The sequence below is a fragment of the Hyla sarda genome, chromosome 3 (assembly GCF_029499605.1).
Source record: "Hyla sarda isolate aHylSar1 chromosome 3, aHylSar1.hap1, whole genome shotgun sequence".
NCBI classification, from domain to species: domain Eukaryota; kingdom Metazoa; phylum Chordata; class Amphibia; order Anura; family Hylidae; genus Hyla; species Hyla sarda.
This window is the reverse complement of record NC_079191.1, coordinates 367,175,484-367,196,833: the sequence shown is the minus strand read 5'-3', so window position 1 is coordinate 367,196,833 and position 21,350 is coordinate 367,175,484. Positions and strand designations below refer to the sequence as shown.

Sequence of the window (21,350 nt, the reverse complement as noted above, 5' to 3'; positions counted from 1 at the left end):
TTTAGGTTGGTTTTTTGGAAAAACAGCACTGCAGTTTTAATGCATATTTTTTTATCTAAACCAAGAAATTGATAAAGACAACTGGAGAAGAAGGAGTCTTTTTTTATTTCCATTCACTTTGAACCCGCTACTGGATTTGGCTAAAAAAAACTGCACCAACTCCAGGAGTTATATAAGTAGAGTAACTTGTGGTGCTATGCTGTTTTCTCATCTCCCATTAAAGACTATGGGAGCAAAAGGAGCGGAGGGAAAACATAGAAATAACATTTAAAACTATGTCCTCTTGCAGTTTCTTCTTCTCTTAACCCCTTAAGGACTGAGCGATTTCACGTTTTTACATTTTCGTTTTTTCCTCCTTGCCTTTAAAAAATCATAACCCTTTCAATTTGGCACCTAAAAATCCATATGATGGCTTATTTTTTGCGTCACCAATTCTACTTTGTAATGACATCAGTCATTTTACCCAAAAATCTACAGCGAAATGGAAAAAAAATCATTGTGAGACAAAATTGAAAAAAAAACAACAACATTTTGTAAGTTTTGGGGGCTTCTGTTTCTACGCAGTACATTTTTCGGTAAAAATGACACATTCTCTTTATTCTGTAGGTCCATACGGTTAAAATGATACCCTACTTATATCGGTTCGATTTTGTCGTACTTCTGAAAAAAATCATAACTACATGCAGGAAAATGTATACGTTTAAAATTGTCATATTCTGACCCCTATAAATTTTTTATTTTACTGCGTATGGGTCAGTATGAGGGCTATTTTTTTGCGGCGTGATCTGAAGTTTTTAGCGGTACCATTTTTGTATTGATCGGACTTATTGATCGCTTTTTATTCATTTTTTCATTATATAAATAGTGACCAAAAATACACTATTTTGGACTTTTGAATTTTTTGGCGAGCACGCCATTGACCGTCTGGTTTAAATAATGATATATGTTTATAATTCGGACTTTTGCGCATGCGGCGATACCACATATGTTTATTTTTATTTACACTGTTTTATTTTGTTACTAGGAAATGCCGGGTGATTTAAACTTTTAATTCAGAAGGGAATACCTGAAAGGGTTAACGTTTTTTTTACACTTTTTTTTTACACTTTTTTTTTGCGAGCTCATAGCTCCTATAGGGACTAGTGTTGAGCGGCATAGGCCATATTCGAATTCGCGAATATTCGCGAATATATGGACGAATATTCGTCATATATTCGCGAATGTTCGCATATTCGTAACAGCCTCGTTTTATTTTCGCACAAGCGAAAATTAACATATGCGAAAAATGAGCATATGCAAAATTAGCATAGGTGGAAATTCGCATATGCGAAAATTACCATATGCACATTTTCGCATATGCGAAAATGCGCGCACCAGTCTCACACAGTAGTATTAGAGCCTTCTTTACACCACACAAGCTGGAAGCAGAGAGGGATGATCACTGTGATGTGTACTGTGAAAAATAAAATAAAATAAAAAATAAATATTCGTAATTACGAATATATAGTGCTATATTCGCGAATATTCGCAAATTCGCGAATATGCGATATTCGCGAATAAAATTCGCATTGTGAATATTCACGAGCAACACTAATAGGGACCTTGCAATGGCTGATTGCATACACAGATTGTTGCCTTGCCGTTGCATGGCAACAAGCTGTGTAATTGACGGTTGATTGATCCAGCCTGTAACTCAGGCATGGAGCAATCAATCAGAGCCCAGACGCCGCCGGAGGAAGGTAGGGACCTTCTTCTCTCCGGGTAGCTGATCGGGGCATCGCGATTTTATCGCGATGACACCGATCAGCCCGTTTGAGCAGCCGGGAAGCATTTACTTTCACTTTCGATAGGCACCGGGACCCCTTAAGTCCTTAAGGGGTTAAATATCCTCTCCTCCTTGACTGTGTTGATTCTCTTTATGTATTAAAAAGTTCTCTTCTTCATTCTTCCAAGCTATACATGTTAAGGTCCCTTAACCTTTCCTGGTAAGTTTTACTCTGTAATCCATGTACTAGTTTAGTAGCTCTTCTCTGAACTCTCTCTAGAGAATCTATATCCTTCTGGAGATACGGCCTCCAGTACTGCGCACAATACTCCAAGTGAGGTCTCACCAGTGTTCTGTACAGCGGCATGGGCACTTCCCTCTCTACTGCTAATACCTCTCCCTATACATCCAAGCATTCTGCTAGCATTTCCTACTGTTCTATGACATTGTCTGCCTTTAAATCTTCTGAAATAACGATCCCTAAATCCCTTGTATTCCCTGTATCAAATATTCTATATTCTGCCCTTGGGTTTTTACGTCCCAGGTGCATTATCTTGCACTTATTCACAATACATATTAGTTGCCCATTGTTCTGACCATTCCTCTATTTTACCTTAATCCTTTTCCATTTGGCGTCTCCCTCCAGGAACATCAACCCTGTTACAAATCTTTGTGTAATCAGAATAAAGACCTTACCATTGAGACCTTCTGCAATATCACTGATAAAGATACTAAACAAAACTCGTAGCGGAATAGCAGCTTGACAGTGGTTTTAGTGGGACCTCCCCCCCCCCCTTTTTCCTTTGGGTAAGGGTCAGTTAGATAGCTATGGGGCAGCTTGGGGATTTAGGGCTCCTGTCCCTTTAAGAAGGGATTTACAGAAAAATTTGGTTTTGTGGTGTTGTAGGGGTTGAAAGTTTAGGGGGAGGTGCACAGGGGTGTACTTGAGGGATAGAAGGGGAAGGAGCCAGCAGTTAGGTGGGAGAAGTGCTAGAAAAGGATCAACCCACCCTTTCTTTTAGTTTTGGGCTGTTTTGGGCTATTTGTGGTGCTTTTTGGCAGGTGAAATGGTCCTTAGAGGTAGTACTTTTCAGAGTAATTTGGAATATGATGAGGTAATAGAGGAGTGGTTTTGCCAACTGTTTAGGCTACAGCTGGAATGGGCCTCTTGGTGGTGGTTCTGGGCAGGAGTTGTTGACTTAAACAAAAGGACAGACAGCGCTCCGTAGTGTGTTAACCAAGAGATGAACCGGGGGGGGGGGGGGGGGTTTAGACAAATTGCACGCTTACCCCAGGCGGTTACACTCCACCAAGTGCAACAATGGATTATAGTAGGAAGATAACGAGTGACTGCAGCCTTTCCACGTCCAATGCAATACAATCTTAAGAATAGCCTCCAATGGTCGACGGGATACAAGGCGCTGACACAGTAGTAAAAAGGGAACTGGCGTTTAATCACCCATGATGTAATGCGTTTCACAGTACAACTGCCTGCCCTTTTTACTACTGTGTCAGTGCCTTGTATCCCGTCGGCCATTGGAGGCTATTCGTAAGACAGGAGTTGTTGGGAACATGCACTAAGTCATATGGGTGCCCTTAGGTCAGGTGGATGCGGCAAAGGGCAAGAGATTTTAAGTGCATAAGGTTATTCGTGAACTTAATAGTTTAATATGGTTAAGCCATGGAGATCCTTCTTGTTACATGTGGTCATATGTTTACAGTATGTAACTATTATTTAAAAGTGTTTATTATATTTGTTTTAAGCAAACAAGCAGAATGGCCCATTTTCACCACAATGTGTGTCCTTGTATTCTGCGGGTAAAGGGGGTTTGGGTGACATTGTAGGGTTGAGTTAGAAGGTATTATATGTTTTCAAGGGGGAACATATTTAAAGACCCTCCAGTGCACAGGGGGAAGGAGTAAAGGTAAGTACATTTGTGATAATGTGTGATAACAACCATAGGATTTAGGTAATTTTCCCCATTCAGCTCTTTATGTAGTCTAGAAAATGACATGTAACTGCTCCTTTCATTGGGTAAGATGGTGAGGTTTGTACTTCTGCCGAGTACTTTACAGGGTGTGATAACTGTCACTAGACCAACTTATCAGTCTAGCAAGATATTGTATTTCATGAGCCTGAGCATTGGTTGAATGAGGCGCAGATGGAGGAGATTTGTAAGAGAAACATTTAATTCCATTGCAGAAAAGCATGATTTGACCTATTAACCCATTGCTGGGTTGAAGGAAATGTAAGTTTGCTATAAGCCAATGCAATTGGCTTATAGTAGAATACTTTCCATTTTGATATGCGTTTTTCTAGGATGTCACTAAGAATTGGATTTGCTAAAACAGTTGAGCAGAGACCTTACTGTACCTTAAAGGGGTACTCTGGAGGAAAAAAATTTTTTCAAATCAACTATTACTTCTATATAAAAATCTAAAGCCTTTCAGTACCATGCCCCAGAGGAAGTTGTGTAGTTCTTTCCAGTCTTACCACAGTGCTCTCTCTGCTGACACCTCTGTCTGTGTCAGGAACCAGTTGATTTGAAAAAAAAATATATATTTTCAAGTACCCCTTTAACGACACAAGACATATATTTATGTACTGTGCCGGCTCACGTGATATAACACCCCACGTCATATCTGGCCATCAACGGCCAGAACCCGCGGCTAATACTGGACATCACCGGTCGCGGTGATGCCGGTATTAACCCTTCAAACACGGTGATCAAAATTGACTGCATCTAAAGTGAAACCGAAAGCATCCTGGCAGCTCAGTCACCGCGGAGTCCCGAACAGCTTGCAGGACACCAGGAGGATCCCTACCTGCCTCCTGCATGTCTTATTGCTGAATGACTGCTCCGTGCCTGAGATCCAGGCAGCAGTTGAGCGGCGATAACACTGATCAATGCCATGTCAATTCATGGCAGTGATCAGTGTAGGAAATCAGTGTATGCAATGTTATAGCCCCCTATGGGAGCTATAACATTGAAAAAAAGTGAAAAAAAAGTGTTAATAAATGTGATTTAACACCTTCACTATTAAAATTCAGAATCACCCCCCTTTTTCCATATTAAAAAAAATATGTAAATAAAAATAAATATAAACATATGTGGTATCGCCGTGTGCGTAAATGTCCAAACTATAAAAATATATTGTTAATTAAACCACATGGTCAATGGTGTACAATTAAAAAAAAAAACAAAGTCCAAAATAGCGTATTCTTGGTTACTTTTTATACCATTAAAAAATTTATAAAAAGCGATCAAAAGTCTGATCAAAACAAAAATGGTACCGATAAAAACTTCAGATCACGGCGCAAAAACTGAGCCCTCATACATCCCCATATGTGGAAAAATAAAAAAGTTATAGGGGTCAGAAGAGGACATTTTTAAACGAATAACTTTTCCTGAATGTAGTTTTGATGTAGCATGATTTTTTCCAGAAGTACGACAAAATTAAACCTATATAAGTTGGGTAGACAAGAAGAGGTGGTCCAGCGCAGGTAGGTATGGAATGGAATAGCTATATTGTAGAATTGTAGTGCTACATGGATAGTATGGACACAGGTGACGTGTTTCGGCCCTGCAAACGGGCCTTAGTCATACGTCGTATGTACCGCTTTTGGATTCTACAATAAAGCAATTCCGTTCAATACCTACCTGCGCTGGACCACCTCTTCTTGTCTACATTGCATCTAGGCGTAGCCCACGCCAGTCCGAGCTGATTTTTCTCTTGTACACAGCACTATATAAGTTGGGTATCATTTTAACTGTATGGACCTACAGAAGAAAGATAAGGTGTCATTTTTACCGAAAAATACACTGCGTAGAAACAGAAGCCCCCAAAAGTTACAAAATGGCTTTTTTCTTCAATTTTGTCACACAATGATTTTTTTTTTTCCGTTTCGACGTGGATTTTTGGGTAAAATGACTAGTGCCACTGCTAAGTAGAATTGGTGGCTCAAAAAATAAGCCATAATATGGATTTTATGGGTGGAAAATTGAAAGGGTTATGATTTTTAAAAGGTGAGGAGGAAAAAAGGAAAATGCAAAAACTGAAAAACGCTGAATCCTTAAAGGGGTACTCCACCCCAGGACATCTTATCCCCTATTCAAAGATTAGTTGTATTCTGTAAAAAGTGTTGTAAAATGTCCCTTTTAAGTAGGATCAAGCTACAGTAAAGTTGTTTTTGTCTTGACTAGTGATGCATCAGTGTGAAGAAAAGTTATACAATCATCGACTGGAACATTTTTAATCAACATTTGAAGTACAGAATATATCCAGCAAACCATATCAGTTAGCTTGATGCAAGACATCATTGAACAGGTACAGTAACTGAAGTAAAAATCTGTAGATATTGATATGGGTCACCTTCTAAAATCTGCTAGTTCTTCTCACATATCATTGTGCATTGTTGTTGCCCACATTTATTAAACATATTCTACCACATTTTGATGTTTGTTCAAGGTTCCCAAAGGAACATAATTTAAAACACATTTACTATGTCAAATACAAGGGAACAAAGCAAACATTTAGAGGCCCCTTTCTTCCAGATTATTGCTCAATGTTAAATGCCCAATGATCAGCTGACGATCAAGCTCTTTTGTGCAGGGTTTGTTGACAGGTGATGTGCTGTTGACAATAATGTAAGTGAATGGCCGCACGAAAGATTGTATGAAGTCGAGAATTGCTGGGTTCACACTTCTTTTTTGCAATACAGTTCCCATATACGTTTTCAATTCGAAAACCGTACGGAACCGTATTGAAAACCGTATGCATAAACTCTCCATTGAAAACTGTATGCCAAAAGATGGATCAGGTTTGTCAGTTTTTTTCCGTACCCAAAACCGTAGCCTACCACGGTTTTTGGTCCGGGTGAATTGAAATGTATACGTATTTTTTTTAAACATGGGAGTCAATGGAAACCGTACAGAACCATATGCGCGTATGGTTCCATCAGGTTTTCAACATACAGTTTCTGACTTTGCACAGTTTTTTTCTTGGCATTTTGATCAAACAAATGAAACTTTATCCATAATGGAATGAAAAGTTAAAAAGTATACGTTTTTTTCTTAAAAAACTGATGCAACCGGACATCACTTTTTAATAAGGATTAAAATTTGTACATACGTTTTGAAACAGTTTAGTCAGGTTTTGAGGAATCTGTTTTTTTTAATCAAAAACCTGATACGGGAACTGTATTGCAAAAATGTGGTGTGAACCCAGCCTTAACGGGAAATAATCTGCCAGTGTAAAAGGATTTGTGATCTAAAAAGTTCCAGTTTTCATACATGCTAACCAGAGATGAGCGAATCGAAGCTGACGAACCCGAATTCGTTACGAATTTCAGGAAAAATTAGATTCACAACAAATGCGAATATCGTCGTTATTTTATTGCGCAAATCGTTTCATTGAACTCCATTTACTGTGGTCCAGGCTCCAGGGCATCTAAAATGGCGGATCCACATGTCAGTACATGGGGCAAGAAACGCTGGGAAGGCAGGTAGGCTGGATGACCCTGAATCACATGCAAGATGCAGCCTATCACCAGCCAGTCACCCCTGTGATGTCACAGCCCTATATATTCGGCAACCATATTCCCGCTCATCATTTCATTCATTACACTGCAGAGAGATAGGACAGAAATAGCTGTGTGTGTGTTACACAGAAAAGCTTTTAGCAGCAGAGTTTCACCTCCTAGTCACCTCAGCCTTCTGTTGGACACACAGAGCAGCGTATTTGCACAGAAATTAAAGGGATACTCCAGTGGAAAACTTTTTAATTTTTTTATGAACTAGTGCCAGAAAGTTAAACAGATTAGTAAATGACTTCTATTAAAAAATCTTAATCCTTCCAGTACTTATTAGCTGCTGAATACTACAGAGGAAATTATTTTCTTTTTCAAACACAGAGCTCTCTGCTGACATCATGACCACAGTGCTCTCTGCTGACATCTCTGTCCATTTTAGGAACTGTCCAGAGCAGCATATGTTTGCTATGGGGATTTTCTTCTACTCTGGACAGTTCTTAAAATGGACAGCAGATGTCAGCAGAGAGCACTGTGGTCATAATGTTAGCAGAGAGCACTGTGTTCCAAAAAGAAAAGAATTTCCTCTGTAGTATTCAGCATCTAATAAGTACTAGAAGGATTACGATTTTTAATAGAAGTAATTTACAAATCTGTTTAACTTTCTGGCACCAGTTGATTTAAAAAAAATAATAATTCCACCGGAGAAACCCTTTAATTCTTACTGCAGCGATTTACCCCTCTGTGAACAGCATTGTATTACAGAGAGGGGCAGAGAGCTGTGTGTTGCCTAAGCTGCAGAAAGGTTTTCAGAGGAGGGAGAAATGATTTTTAGGGCAAATCTGTGTCTTTGTTCCACAACAACTCGTCTGCTGGTTATACTATTCTGTAGACGGTATAATCCATACCCAGCAGTCCATTCCTAATAGTATTTGAGAGAGAGTCTTTTTGCAATTTTGGGTTTAGTACACAGTGACTGTGTCTGCAGCACTGTTGTGTACTGCTGGTGTTGCGGGCAAAACTTTTTTTTAGCGTACTGTAGCACATTTTTCTGCCCTCATAAGTGCATACCACATATGTACATCTAAGTAGGGTACTATTTTGTACCTGTTAATCTGTCAAGGGCCTAGATACTGAGAAAGTCCAGGCAAAAGTAATCACCGGCTGGTGTTTTACAAAAATATGTTTTTTTAAGCGTACTGTAGCACATTTTTCTGCCCTCATAAGTGCATACCACATACCTACATCTAAGTAGTGTACTATTTTATGCCTGTTAAACTCTCAAGGGCCTACATACTGTGAAAGGCTAGGGAAAAGTTATCACCAGCTGGTGTTTTACAAAAATATGTGTTTTTAAGCATACTGTAGCGCATTTTTCTGCCCTCATAATTGCATACCACATATGCACATCTAAGTAGTGTACTATTTTGTACCTGGTAATCTGTCAAGGACCTAGATACTGTGAAAGGACAGCCAATAGTACACACCTGCTGCTGTCCTAGACAAATACTGTTTGTAGCGTAGTGAAGTGTATTGTACTCCCCACATATACGAAATAAGTATGTCAGGCAGAGTAGTGCCAGGACGTGCACAGTGGAGTGGCAGAGGCCTAAATTCATCAGGCACAGGCAAAGGTCGCAGCAGAGTTGGGGGGTGTGGCAGCAGGAGTCGTAGCGAGAGGTCTGAGCTCCCCGTGTAAGGTAGCAGTCGTGTCTCGACCAGTAACCCAGCAGCCGTGATTGATCGCTTCACTCAATCATCCACTTCATCCCAAGTGACATCCCCCAGTCAACAGTGGGTGGGTTCCTCACACTCATCCCTCAGTTGGCATGGCCCTCATTCTGCTGCTGCCACCTCAAGGCTCTGTCATTGTGCTTCTCTATGGTCTCCTCATGCTAATGCTACCACCTCCTGGCTCTGTCATTGTGCTGCCATATGGTCTACTCATGCTGATGCTGCCACCTCCAGGCTCTCTCATTGTGCTACTCTGTGATCTCCTCATGCTAATGCTACCACCTCCACGCTCTGTCATTGTGCCACCATATGATCTCCTCATTCTGATGCTGCCACCTTCAAGCTCTCTAATTGTGGGACTCTATGGTCTCCTCATGCTGATGCTGCCACCTCCAGGCTCTCTAATTGTGCTGCTCTATGGTCTCTTCATGCTGATGCTACCGCTGCCATGCTCTGTCATTGTGCCACCATATGGCCTCCTCATGCTGATGCTACCACCTCATGGCTCTCTAATTGTGCTGCTCTATGGTCTCTTCATGCTGATGCTGCCACCTCCAGACTCTCTAATTGTGCTGCCATGGATACTGCAAAACATAATTAAGGTGCTGGTTCCCAGTTTCAAAAAATTCCTCGGCATTAGGGTCACTTTCAGGACTCCTGATGATGCTGCCCCCTCCAGGCTGTCTCATTCAGCCACTATATGGTATCCTCATGTTTTAGCCACCTCCATGCTGTGCAAATCAGCCACTATATGGTATCCTCATGCTGCCACAAACTCCAGGCTGTGCCATTCAGCTACTATATGGTCTCTTCATGCTGCCACAAACTCCAGGCTGTGCCATTTAGCCACTATATGGTCTCCTCATGCTTCAGCCACCTCCAGGCTGTGCCATTCTCCCACTATATGGTCTCCCCATGCTGCTAAAAACTCCAGGCAGTCGTTCAGCCACTATATGGTCTCCTCATACTGATGCCACCTCCAGGCTCTGTCATTGTGCTGCCATGTGACATGTGACTCCTTGTTAGATTTGGTCCTTTGTACCCACACGCTGGGGACCGGGACACTAAAACTTGGCAGTTAAAATTTTAATTTCAAAATGCACCATTTCAATTTTAAAATCTTAAATTTACATTTAAAAATCTTAAATTTCAATGGTCTCCTCATGCTTCAGCCAACTCCAGGCTGTCCCATTCAGCCACTATATGGTCTCCTCATGCTTCAGCCACCTCCAGGCTGTGTCATTCAGCCAATATAGGGACTCCTCATGATTCAGCCACCTCCAGGCTGTGCCATTCTGCCACTATAGGGTCTCCCCATGATTCAACCACCTCCAGGCTGTGCCATTCAGCCAATATAGGGTTTACTGATGCTGCTGGGCCTGGGCCTAAAAAAAATTTATGGTAGCACTAGCTACCATATATCTTCAATTTAAATTTCAAAATTCATCTTTTAATCTTAGGGATTGTGAAGCCCTAGTGTCTACTCATGCTGCTGCCAGCTCCAGGCTGTGTCATTCAGCAACTATATGGTCTCCTCATGCTGCCAACACCTCCACGCTGTGTCATTCAGTCATTCAGCCACTATATCAGGCAACCTTCTAGTAGTGCTGTGCCCCAAAAAATTTTGAAGTCACTTGGTGTGTTGGAAATATAGGTGTGGCTTTATTATGGGTGTGGCTTACTGTGGGTGGGGTTTGTGGGGATGTAGCTTGTCACAGGGTGTTTTTTTTCTCTGAATGTTTCCAATATATTGTCCCTGCTGTAAGGAACTTACAGTGAGGACAATACAAAGAGAGGGGATTGCCCACAACAGCCAAAAGTATTTGTTTAGCATGGCTAAGCATTTTAATTCAGACCCCAGAATCAGACCCCACCATAAAACAAAACCCAGAATCAGACCCCAGTATCACTGCCCTACATAATACAGACTCCAGAATCAGACCCCACCATAATACAGACCCCAGAATCAGACCCCAGTTTCACTGCCCCGCATAATACAGGCCCTGCATAATACAGACCCCAGTATCACTGCCCTGCATAATACAGACCCTAGTATCACCGCCCTGCAAAATACAGACCCCCAGTATCACTGCCCTGCAAAATACAGACCCCAGTATCACCACCCTGCATAATACAGACCCCAGTATCACTGCTCTTCATAATACAGACCCCAGTATCACCACCCTACATAATACAGACCCCAGAAACACCAACCACCATAATACAGACCCCAGAATCAGACCCCACCATAACACAGACCCAATAATCAGACCCCACCATAATACAGACCCCAGAATCAGTCCCCACCTTAATACAGACCCCAGAATCACCACCCACCATAATACAGACCCCAGAATCACCCCCCACAATAATATAGACCCTACCATAATACAGACCCCAGAATCACCACCCACCATAATACAGACCCCAGAATCAGTCCTCACCATAATTCAGACTCCAGAATCAGTCCCCACCATAATGCAGACCCCAGAATCACCACCCACCATAATACAGACCCCAGAATCAGTCCCCTTCATAATACAGACTCCAGAATCATACCCACCATAATACAGACCACAGAATCAGACCCAACCATACTACAGACCCCAGAATCACTCCCCACCATAATATAGACCCCAGAATCATCACCCACCATAATACAGACCCCAGAATCACTACCCACCATAATACAGACCACAGAATCAGTCCCCACCATAATACAGACCCCAGAATCACCACCCACCATAATAAAGACCCCAGAATCCCCACCCACCATAATACAGACCCCAGAATCACCACCCACCATAATACAGACCCCAGAATCAGTCCCCACCATAATGCAGACCCCAGAATCACTACCCACCATAATATAGACCCCAGAATCACCACCCACCATAATACAGACCCCAGAATCACTACCCACCATAATACAGACCCCAGAATCAGTCCCCACCATAATACAGACCCCAGAATCACCACCCACCATAATAAAGACCCCAGAATCCCCACCTACCATAATAAAGACCCCAGAATCCCCACCCACCATAATACAGACCCCAGAACCACCACCCACCATAATACAGACCCCAGAATCAGACCCCACCATAATGCAGACCCCAGAATCAGACCCGACCATAATACAGACCCCAGAATCAGACTCCACTATAATATAGACCCCAGAATCATTCCCCACCATAATACAGACCCCAGAATCACCACCCACCATAATACAGACCCCAGAATCACCACCCACCATAATACAGACCCCAGAATCAGATGCCACCATAATACAGACCCCCAGAATAAGACGCCACCATAATACAGACCTCAGAATCAGACTCCACCATGATACAGACCCCAGAATCAGACTCCACCATAATACAGACCCCACCATAATACAGACCCCACAATCAGTCCCCACCATAATACATACCCCAGATTCAGACCCCACCATAATACAGACCCCAGAATCAGACTCCACCATAATACAGACCCCAGAATCAGACCCCACCATAATACAGACCCCACAATCAGATCACTCCATAATACAGACTCCAGAATCCGACTCCACCATAATACAGACCCCAGAATCATTCCCCACCATAATACAGACACCAGAATCAGACCAAACCATAATACAGACCCCAGAATCAGACTCCACTATAATATAGACCCCAGAATCAGACCCCACCATAATACAGACCCCAGAATCAGATCACTCCATAATAAAGACCCCAGAATCAGACCCCACCATAATACAGACCCCAGAATCAGACTCCACCGTAATACAGACCCCAGAATCACAGACCCCAGAATCACCACCCACCATAATACAGACCCAAGAATCACCACCCACCATAATACAGACCCCAGAATCAGACCCCAGTATAATCGCCCTGCATAATACAGACCCCAGTATCACCACTGCATAATATAGACCCCAGTATCACCACCCTGCATAATGCAGACCCCAATATCACTGCCCTTCATAATACCGGCCCCAGTATAACTGCCCTGCATAATACAGACTTCATCATAATACAAACCCTAGAATGAAACCTCACCATAATACAGACCCCAGAATCACCACCCACCATAATACAGACCCCAGATTCAGTCCCCACCATAATACAAACCCCAGAATCACCACCCACCATGACACAGACCCCAGAATCAGTCCCCACCATAATACAGACCCCAGAATCACCACCCACAATAACACAGACCCCAGAATCAGACTCCACCATAATACGGATCCCAGAATCAGACCCCACCATAATAAAGACCCCACAATCAGACTCCACCATAATACAGACCCCAGAATCAGACCCCACCATAATATAGACCCCGGAATCAGACCCCACCATAATACAGACCCCAGAATCAGATCACTCCATAATACAGACCCCAGAATCAGACCCTACCATAATACAGACCCCAAAATCAAACTCCACCATAATACAGACCCCAGAATCACAGACCCCAGAATCACCACCCACCATAATACAGACCCAAGAATCACCACCTACCATAATACAGACCCCAGAATCAGATCCCAGTATAACCGCCCTGCATAATACAGACCCCAGTATCACTGCCCTTCATAATACAGACCCCAGCATCACCGCCCTGCATAATAAAGACCTCATCATAATACAAACCCTAGAATCAAACTTAACCATAATACAGACCCCAGAATCACCACCCACCATAATACAGACCCCAGAATCACCACCCACAATAATATAGACCCTACCATAATACAGACCCCAGAATCACCACCCACCATAATACAGACCCCAGAATCAGTCCTCACCATAATTCAGACTCCAGAATCAGTCCCCACCATAATGCAGACCCCAGAATCACCACCCACCATAATACAGACCCCAGAATCAGTCCCCTTCATAATACAGACCCCAGAATCATACCCACCATAATACAGACAACAGAATCAGACCCAACCATACTACAGACCCCAGAATCACTCCCCACCATAATATAGACCCCAGAATCATCACCCACCATAATACAGACCCCAGAATCACTACCCACCATAATACAGACCACAGAATCAGTCCCCACCATAATACAGACCCCAGAATCACCACCCACCATAATAAAGACCCCAGAATCCCCACCCACCATAATACAGACCCCAGAATCACCACCCACCATAATACAGACCCCAGAATCAGTCCCCACCATAATGCAGACCCCAGAATCACTACCCACCATAATATAGACCCCAGAATCACCACCCACCATAATACAGACCCCCAGAATCACTACCCACCATAATACAGACCCCAGAATCAGTCCCCACCATAATACAGACCCCAGAATCACCACCCACCATAATAAAGACCCCAGAATCCCCACCCACCATAATAAAGACCCCAGAATCCCCACCCACCATAATACAGACCCCAGAACCACCACCCACCATAATACAGACCCCAGAATCAGACCCCACCATAATGCTGACCCCAGAATCAGACCCAACCATAATACAGACCCCAGAATCAGACTCCACTATAATATAGACCCCAGAATCATTCCCCACCATAATACAGACCCCAGAATCACCACCCACCATAATACAGACCCCAGAATCACCACCCACCATAATACAGACCCCAGAATCAGACGCCACCATAATACAGACCCCAGAATAAGACGCCACCATAATACAGACCTCAGAATCAGACTCCACCATGATACAGACCCCAGAATCAGACTCCACCATAATACAGACCCCACCATAATACAGACCCCACAATCAGTCCCCACCATAATACATACCCCAGATTCAGACCCCACCATAATACAGACCCCAGAATCAGACTCCACCATAATACAGACCCCAGAATCAGACCCCACCATAATACAGACCCCACAATCAGATCACTCCATAATACAGACTCCAGTATCAGACTCCACCATAATACAGACCCAGAATCATTCCCCACCATAATACAGAAACCAGAATCAGACCAAACCATAATACAGACCCCAGAATCAGACTCCACTATAATATAGACCCCAGAATCAGACCCCACCATAATACAGACCCCAGAATCAGATCACTCCACAATAAAGACCCCAGAATCAGACCCCACCATAATACAGACCCCAGAATCAGACTCCACCATAATACAGACCCCAGAATCACAGACCCCAGAATCACCACCCACCATAATACAGACCCAAGAATCACCACCCACCATAATACAGACCCCAGAATCAGACCACAGTATAATCGCCCTGCATAATACAGACCCCAGTATCACCACTGCATAATATAGACCCCAGTATCACCGCCCTGCATAATGCAGACCCCAGTATCACTGCCCTTCATAATACAGGCCCCAGTATAACTGCCCTGCATAATACAGACCTCATCATAATACAAACCCTAGAATGAAACCTCACCATAATACAGACCCCAGAATCACCACCCACCATAATACAGACCCCAGATTCAGTCCCCACCATAATACAGACCCCAGAATCACCACCCACCATGACACAGACCCCAGAATCAGTCCCCACCATAATACAGACCCCAGAATCACCACCCACAATAACACAGACCCCAGAATCAGACTCCACCATAATACGGATCCCAGAATCAGACCCCACCATAATAAAGACCCCACAATCAGACTCCACCATAATACAGACCCCAGAATCACAGACCCCAGAATCACCACCCACCATAATACAGACCCAAGAATCACCACCCACCATAATACAGATCCCAGAATCAGTCCCCAGTATAATCGCCCTGCATAATACAGACCCCAGTATCACCACTGCATAATATAGACCCCAGTATCACCGCCCTGCATAATGCAGACCCCAGTATCACTGCCCTTCATAATACAGGCCCCAGTATAACTGCCCTGCATAATACAGACCTCATCATAATACAAACCCTAGAATGAAACCTCACCATAATACAGACCCCAGAATCACCACCCACCATAATACAGACCCCAGAATCACCACCCACCATAATACAGACCCCAGATTCAGTCCCCACCATAATACAGACCCCAGAATCACCACCCACCATGACACAGACCCCAGAATCAGTCCCCACCATAATACAGACCCCAGAATCACCACCCACAATAACACAGACCCCAGAATCAGACTCCATCATAATACGGATCCCAGAATCAGACCCCACCATAATAAAGACCCCACAATCAGACTCCACCATAATACAGACCCCAGAATCAGACCCCACCATAATATAGACCCCAGAATCAGACCCCACCATAATACAGACCCCAGAATCAGATCACTCCATAATACAGACCCCAGAATCAGACCCCACCATAATATAGACCCCAAAATCAGACTCCACCATAATACAGACCCCAGAATCACAGACCCCAGAATCACCACCCACCATAATACAGACCTAAGAATCACCACCTACCATAATACAGACCCCAGAATCAGATCCCAGTATAACCGCCCTGCATAATACAGACCCCAGTATCACTGCCCTTCATAATACAGACCCCAGCATCACCGCCCTGCATAATACAGACCTCATCATAATACAAACCCTAGAATCAAACTTAACCATAATACAGACCCCAGAATCACCACCCACCATAATACAGACCCCAGAATCACCACCCACCAAAATACAGACCCCAGAATCAGTCCCCACCATAATACAGACCCCAGAATCAGTCCCCACCATAATACAGACTCGAGAATCACCACCAACCATAACACAGACCCCAGAATCAGACTCCACCATAATACGGACCCCAGAATCAGACCCCACCATAATACAGACCCCACAATCAGACTCCACCATAATACAGACCCCACAATCAGACCCCACCATAATACGGACCCCAGAACAGTCCCCACCATAATACAGACCCTAGAATCAGACTCGAGTATCACCGCCCTGCATTATACAGACCTCATCATAATACAAACCCTAGAATCAAACCTCACCATAATACAGACCCCAGAATCACTTCCCACCATAATACAGACCCCACAATCAGACTCCACCATACTACAGACCCCAGAATCACCACCCACCATTATACATACAGGGGAGCTGTGAATGGCACACTTATGGGGGAACTGTGAATGATAAACTTATGGGGGAGCTGTGAATGAACACTGTAATGGGGGAGCTGTGAATGAACACTGTGATGGGGGAATCTGTAGATAACACATTTATGGGGATCTATAGACTGACAGAGACCAGAGCCTGTCTCTGGGGCAAGAAAGCTGCTGTCAGAGCCAGGAGCTGAGCTAAGTGTATTCCACAGAAACATACAGACAAAACATACAGACGACTTACTGGTCTGTAGCAGTGACCCCTGACCTCCTTCAGACACCTCACTATGACTGAAACAGAGCTCAGAGTGATTCCCCTCCATGCTGCTGACAGACAGCGGAGCACCGCAGCTGAAAGGTGACAGGGGAGGAAAAGAGAGAAAGCTCTCTCTCTCTTAATTTGTTCCCAGAGCAGCACAGCAATAACCGGGCAGGGAGAGGGAGAGAGGGATAAATCTTCCGTCCCTGGCCGGATCTTTTAGCAGCCGCTTAAAGTGACAGTGTCCCGGGACTACCAACAGGTCGGCACTCACTCATGTGCCATGAGTGGCACGCGTGCCAGGGGTTGCCGACCCCTTCACTACATGGTCTCCTCATACTGATGCCACCTACAGGCTCTGTCGTTGTGCCACTCTGCGACAGTGATTCTAATAGCGATGCCTGTAATATGCATGTCATTCTGAATAACAGTATTATTGTTACGCCGAGCGCTCCGGGTCCCCGCTCCTCCCCGGAGCGCTCGCTACACTCTCCCCGCTGCAGCGCTCCGGTCAGATCCACTGACCCGGGGCGCTGCGATTCCGCTTCCAGCCGGGATGCGATTCGCGATGCGGGTAGCGCCCGCTCGCGATGCGCACCCCGGCTCCCGTACCTGACTCGCTCTCCCTCGGTCCTGTCCCGGCGCGCGCGGCCCCGCTCCCTAGGGCGCGCGCGCGCCGGGTCTTTGCGATTTAAAGGGCCACTGCGCCGCTGATTGGCGCAGTGATTCCAATTAGTGTCTTCACCTGTGCACTTCCCTATATCACCTCACTTCCCCTGCACTTCCTTGCCGGATCTTGTTGCCATCGTGCCAGTGAAAGCGTTTCCTTGTGTGTTCCTAGCCTGTGTTCCAGACCTCCTGCCGTTGCCCCTGACTACGATCCTTGCTGCCTGCCCCGACCTTCTGCTACGTCCGACCTTGCTTCTGTCTACTCCCTTGTACCGCGCCTATCTTCAGCAGCCAGAGAGGTGAGCCGTTGCTAGTGGATACGACCTGGTCACTACCGCCGCAGCAAGACCATCCCGCTTTGCGGCGGGCTCTGGTGAAAACCAGTAGTGACTTAGAACCGATCCACTAGCACGGTCCACGCCAATCCCTCTCTGGCACAGAGGATCCACTACCTGCCAGCCGGCATCGTGACAGTAGATCCGGCCATGGATCCCGCTGAAGTTCCTCTGCCAGTTGTCGCTGACCTTACCACGGTGGTCGCCCAGCAGTCACAACAGATAGCGCAACAAGGCCAACAGCTGTCTCAACTGACCGTTATGCTACAGCAGTTACTACCACAGCTTCAGCAGTCATCTCCTCCGCCAGCTCCTGCACCTCCTCCGCAGCGAGTGGCCGCTCCTGGTCTACGCCTATCCTTGCCGGATAAATTTGATGGGGACTCTAAGTTTTGCCGTGGCTTTCTTTCCCAATGTTCCCTGCATCTGGAGATGATGTCGGACCTGTTTCCCACTGAAAGGTCTAAGGTGGCTTTCGTAGTCAGCCTTCTGTCTGGAAAAGCCCTGTCTTGGGCCACACCGCTCTGGGACCGCAATGACCCCGTCACTGCCTCTGTACACTCCTTCTTCTCGGAAATCCGAAGTGTCTTTGAGGAACCTGCCCGAGCCTCTTCTGCTGAGACTGCCCTGTTGAACCTGGTCCAGGGTAATTCTTCCGTTGGCGAGTATGCCGTACAATTCCGTACTCTTGCTTCTGAATTATCCTGGAATAATGAGGCCCTCTGCGCGACCTTTAAAAAAGGCCTATCCAGCAACATTAAAGATGTTCTGGCCGCACGAGAAATTCCTGCTAATCTACATGAACTCATTCACCTAGCCACTCGCATTGACATGCGTTTTTCCGAAAGGCGTCAGGAGCTCCGCCAAGATATGGACTCTGTTCGCACGAGGCGTTTCTTCTCCTCGGCTCCTCTCTCCTCTGGTCCCCTGCAATCCGTTCCTGTGCCTCCCGCCGTGGAGGCTATGCAGGTCGACCGGTCTCGCCTGACACCTCAAGAGAGGACACGACGCCGCATGGAGAACCTCTGCCTGTACTGTGCTAGTACCGAACACTTCCTGAGGGATTGTCCTATCCGTCCTCCCCGCCTGGAAAGACGTACGCTGACTCCGCACAAAGGTGAGACAGTCCTTGATGTCTACTCTGCTTCTCCACGTCTTACTGTGCCTGTGCGGATGTCTGCCTCTGCCTTCTCCTTCTCTACTGTGGCCTTCTTGGACTCTGGATCTGCAGGAAATTTTATTTTGGCCTCTCTCGTCAACAGGTTCAACATCCCAGTGACCAGTCTCGCCAGACCCCTTTACATCAATTGTGTAAACAATGAAAGATTGGACTGTACCATACGTTTCCGCACGGAGCCCCTTCTAATGAGCATCGGATCTCATCACGAGAGGATTGAACTTTTGGTCCTCCCCAATTGCACCTCGGAAATTCTCCTTGGACTTCCCTGGCTTCAACTTCATTCCCCAACCCTGGATTGGTCCACTGGGGAGATCAAGAGTTGGGGGCCCTCTTGTTCCAAGGACTGTCTAAAACCGGTTCCCAGTAACCCTTGCCGTGACTCTGTGGTTCCTCCAGTAACCGGTCTCCCTAAGGCCTATATGGACTTCGCGGATGTTTTCTGCAAAAAACAAGCTGAGACTCTACCTCCTCACAGGCCTTATGATTGTCCTATCGACCTCCTCCCGGGCACTACTCCACCCCGGGGCAGAATTTATCCTCTCTCTGCCCCAGAGACTCTTGCCATGTCTGAATACGTCCAGGAAAATTTAAAAAAGGGCTTTATCCGTAAATCCTCCTCTCCTGCCGGAGCCGGATTTTTCTTTGTGTCCAAAAAAGATGGCTCCCTACGTCCTTGCATTGACTACCGCGGTCTTAATAAAATCACGGTTAAGAACCGCTATCCCCTACCCCTCATCTCTGAACTCTTTGATCGCCTCCAAGGTGCCCACATCTTTACTAAACTGGACTTAAGAGGTGCCTATAACCTCATCCGCATCAGAGAGGGGGATGAGTGGAAAACGGCATTTAACACCAGAGATGGACACTTTGAGTATCTGGTCATGCCCTTTGGCCTGTGCAACGCCCCTGCTGTCTTCCAAGACTTTGTTAATGAAATTTTTCGTGATCTGTTATACTCCTGTGTTGTTGTATATCTGGACGATATCCTAATTTTTTCTGCCAATCTAGAAGAACACCGCCAGCATGTCCGTATGGTTCTTCAGAGACTTCGTGACAATCAACTCTATGCCAAAATTGAGAAATGTCTGTTTGAATGCCAATCTCTTCCTTTTCTAGGATATTTGGTCTCTGGCCAGGGACTACAAATGGATCCAGACAAACTCTCTGCCGTCTTAGATTGGCCACGCCCCTCCGGACTCCGTGCTATCCAACGCTTTTTGGGGTTCGCCAATTATTACAGGCAATTTATTCCACATTTTTCTACCGTTGTGGCTCCTATCGTGGCTTTAACCAAGAAAAATGCCGATCCCAAGTCTTGGCCTCCTCAAGCGGAAGACGCCTTTAAACGACTCAAGTCTGCCTTTTCTTCGGCTCCCGTGCTCTCCAGACCTGACCCTTCCAAACCCTTCCTATTGGAGGTTGATGCCTCCTCAGTGGGAGCTGGAGCTGTTCTTCTACAAAAAAATTCTTCCGGGCATGCTGTCACTTGTGGTTTTTTTTCTAGGACCTTCTCTCCGGCGGAGAGGAACTACTCCATCGGGGATCGAGAGCTTCTAGCCATTAAATTAGCACTTGAGGAATGGAGGCATCTGCTGGAGGGATCAAGATTTCCAGTTATTATTTACACCGACCACAAGAACCTCTCCTACCTCCAGTCTGCCCAACGGCTGAATCCTCGCCAGGCCCGGTGGTCTCTGTTCTTTGCCCGATTTAATTTTGAGATTCACTTTCGTCCTGCCGATAAGAACATTAGGGCCGATGCTCTCTCTCGT

At 45.2% G+C, this 21,350-nt stretch overlaps 1 protein-coding gene across 8 annotated transcripts in view; it reads left to right on the top strand.

Annotated features, from left to right (window-relative positions):
- Window positions 1-21,350, top strand: part of LOC130362758 (golgin subfamily A member 6-like protein 22) — a 127,556-nt gene that overhangs the window by 47,071 nt on the left and 59,135 nt on the right. For 7 of the 8 annotated variants that reach the window (XM_056567739.1, XM_056567740.1, XM_056567733.1 and 4 more), the window contains one exon: window positions 5,971-6,094. In XM_056567739.1, coding sequence (XP_056423714.1) covers window positions 6,074-6,094 — 21 coding nt within the window. In that variant the 5' untranslated portion in view covers window positions 5,971-6,073. Of the gene's footprint in view, window positions 1-1,724; window positions 1,740-5,970; window positions 6,095-21,350 lie in introns of those variants that run through there. The other variant, XM_056567738.1, reaches the window with a different exon arrangement.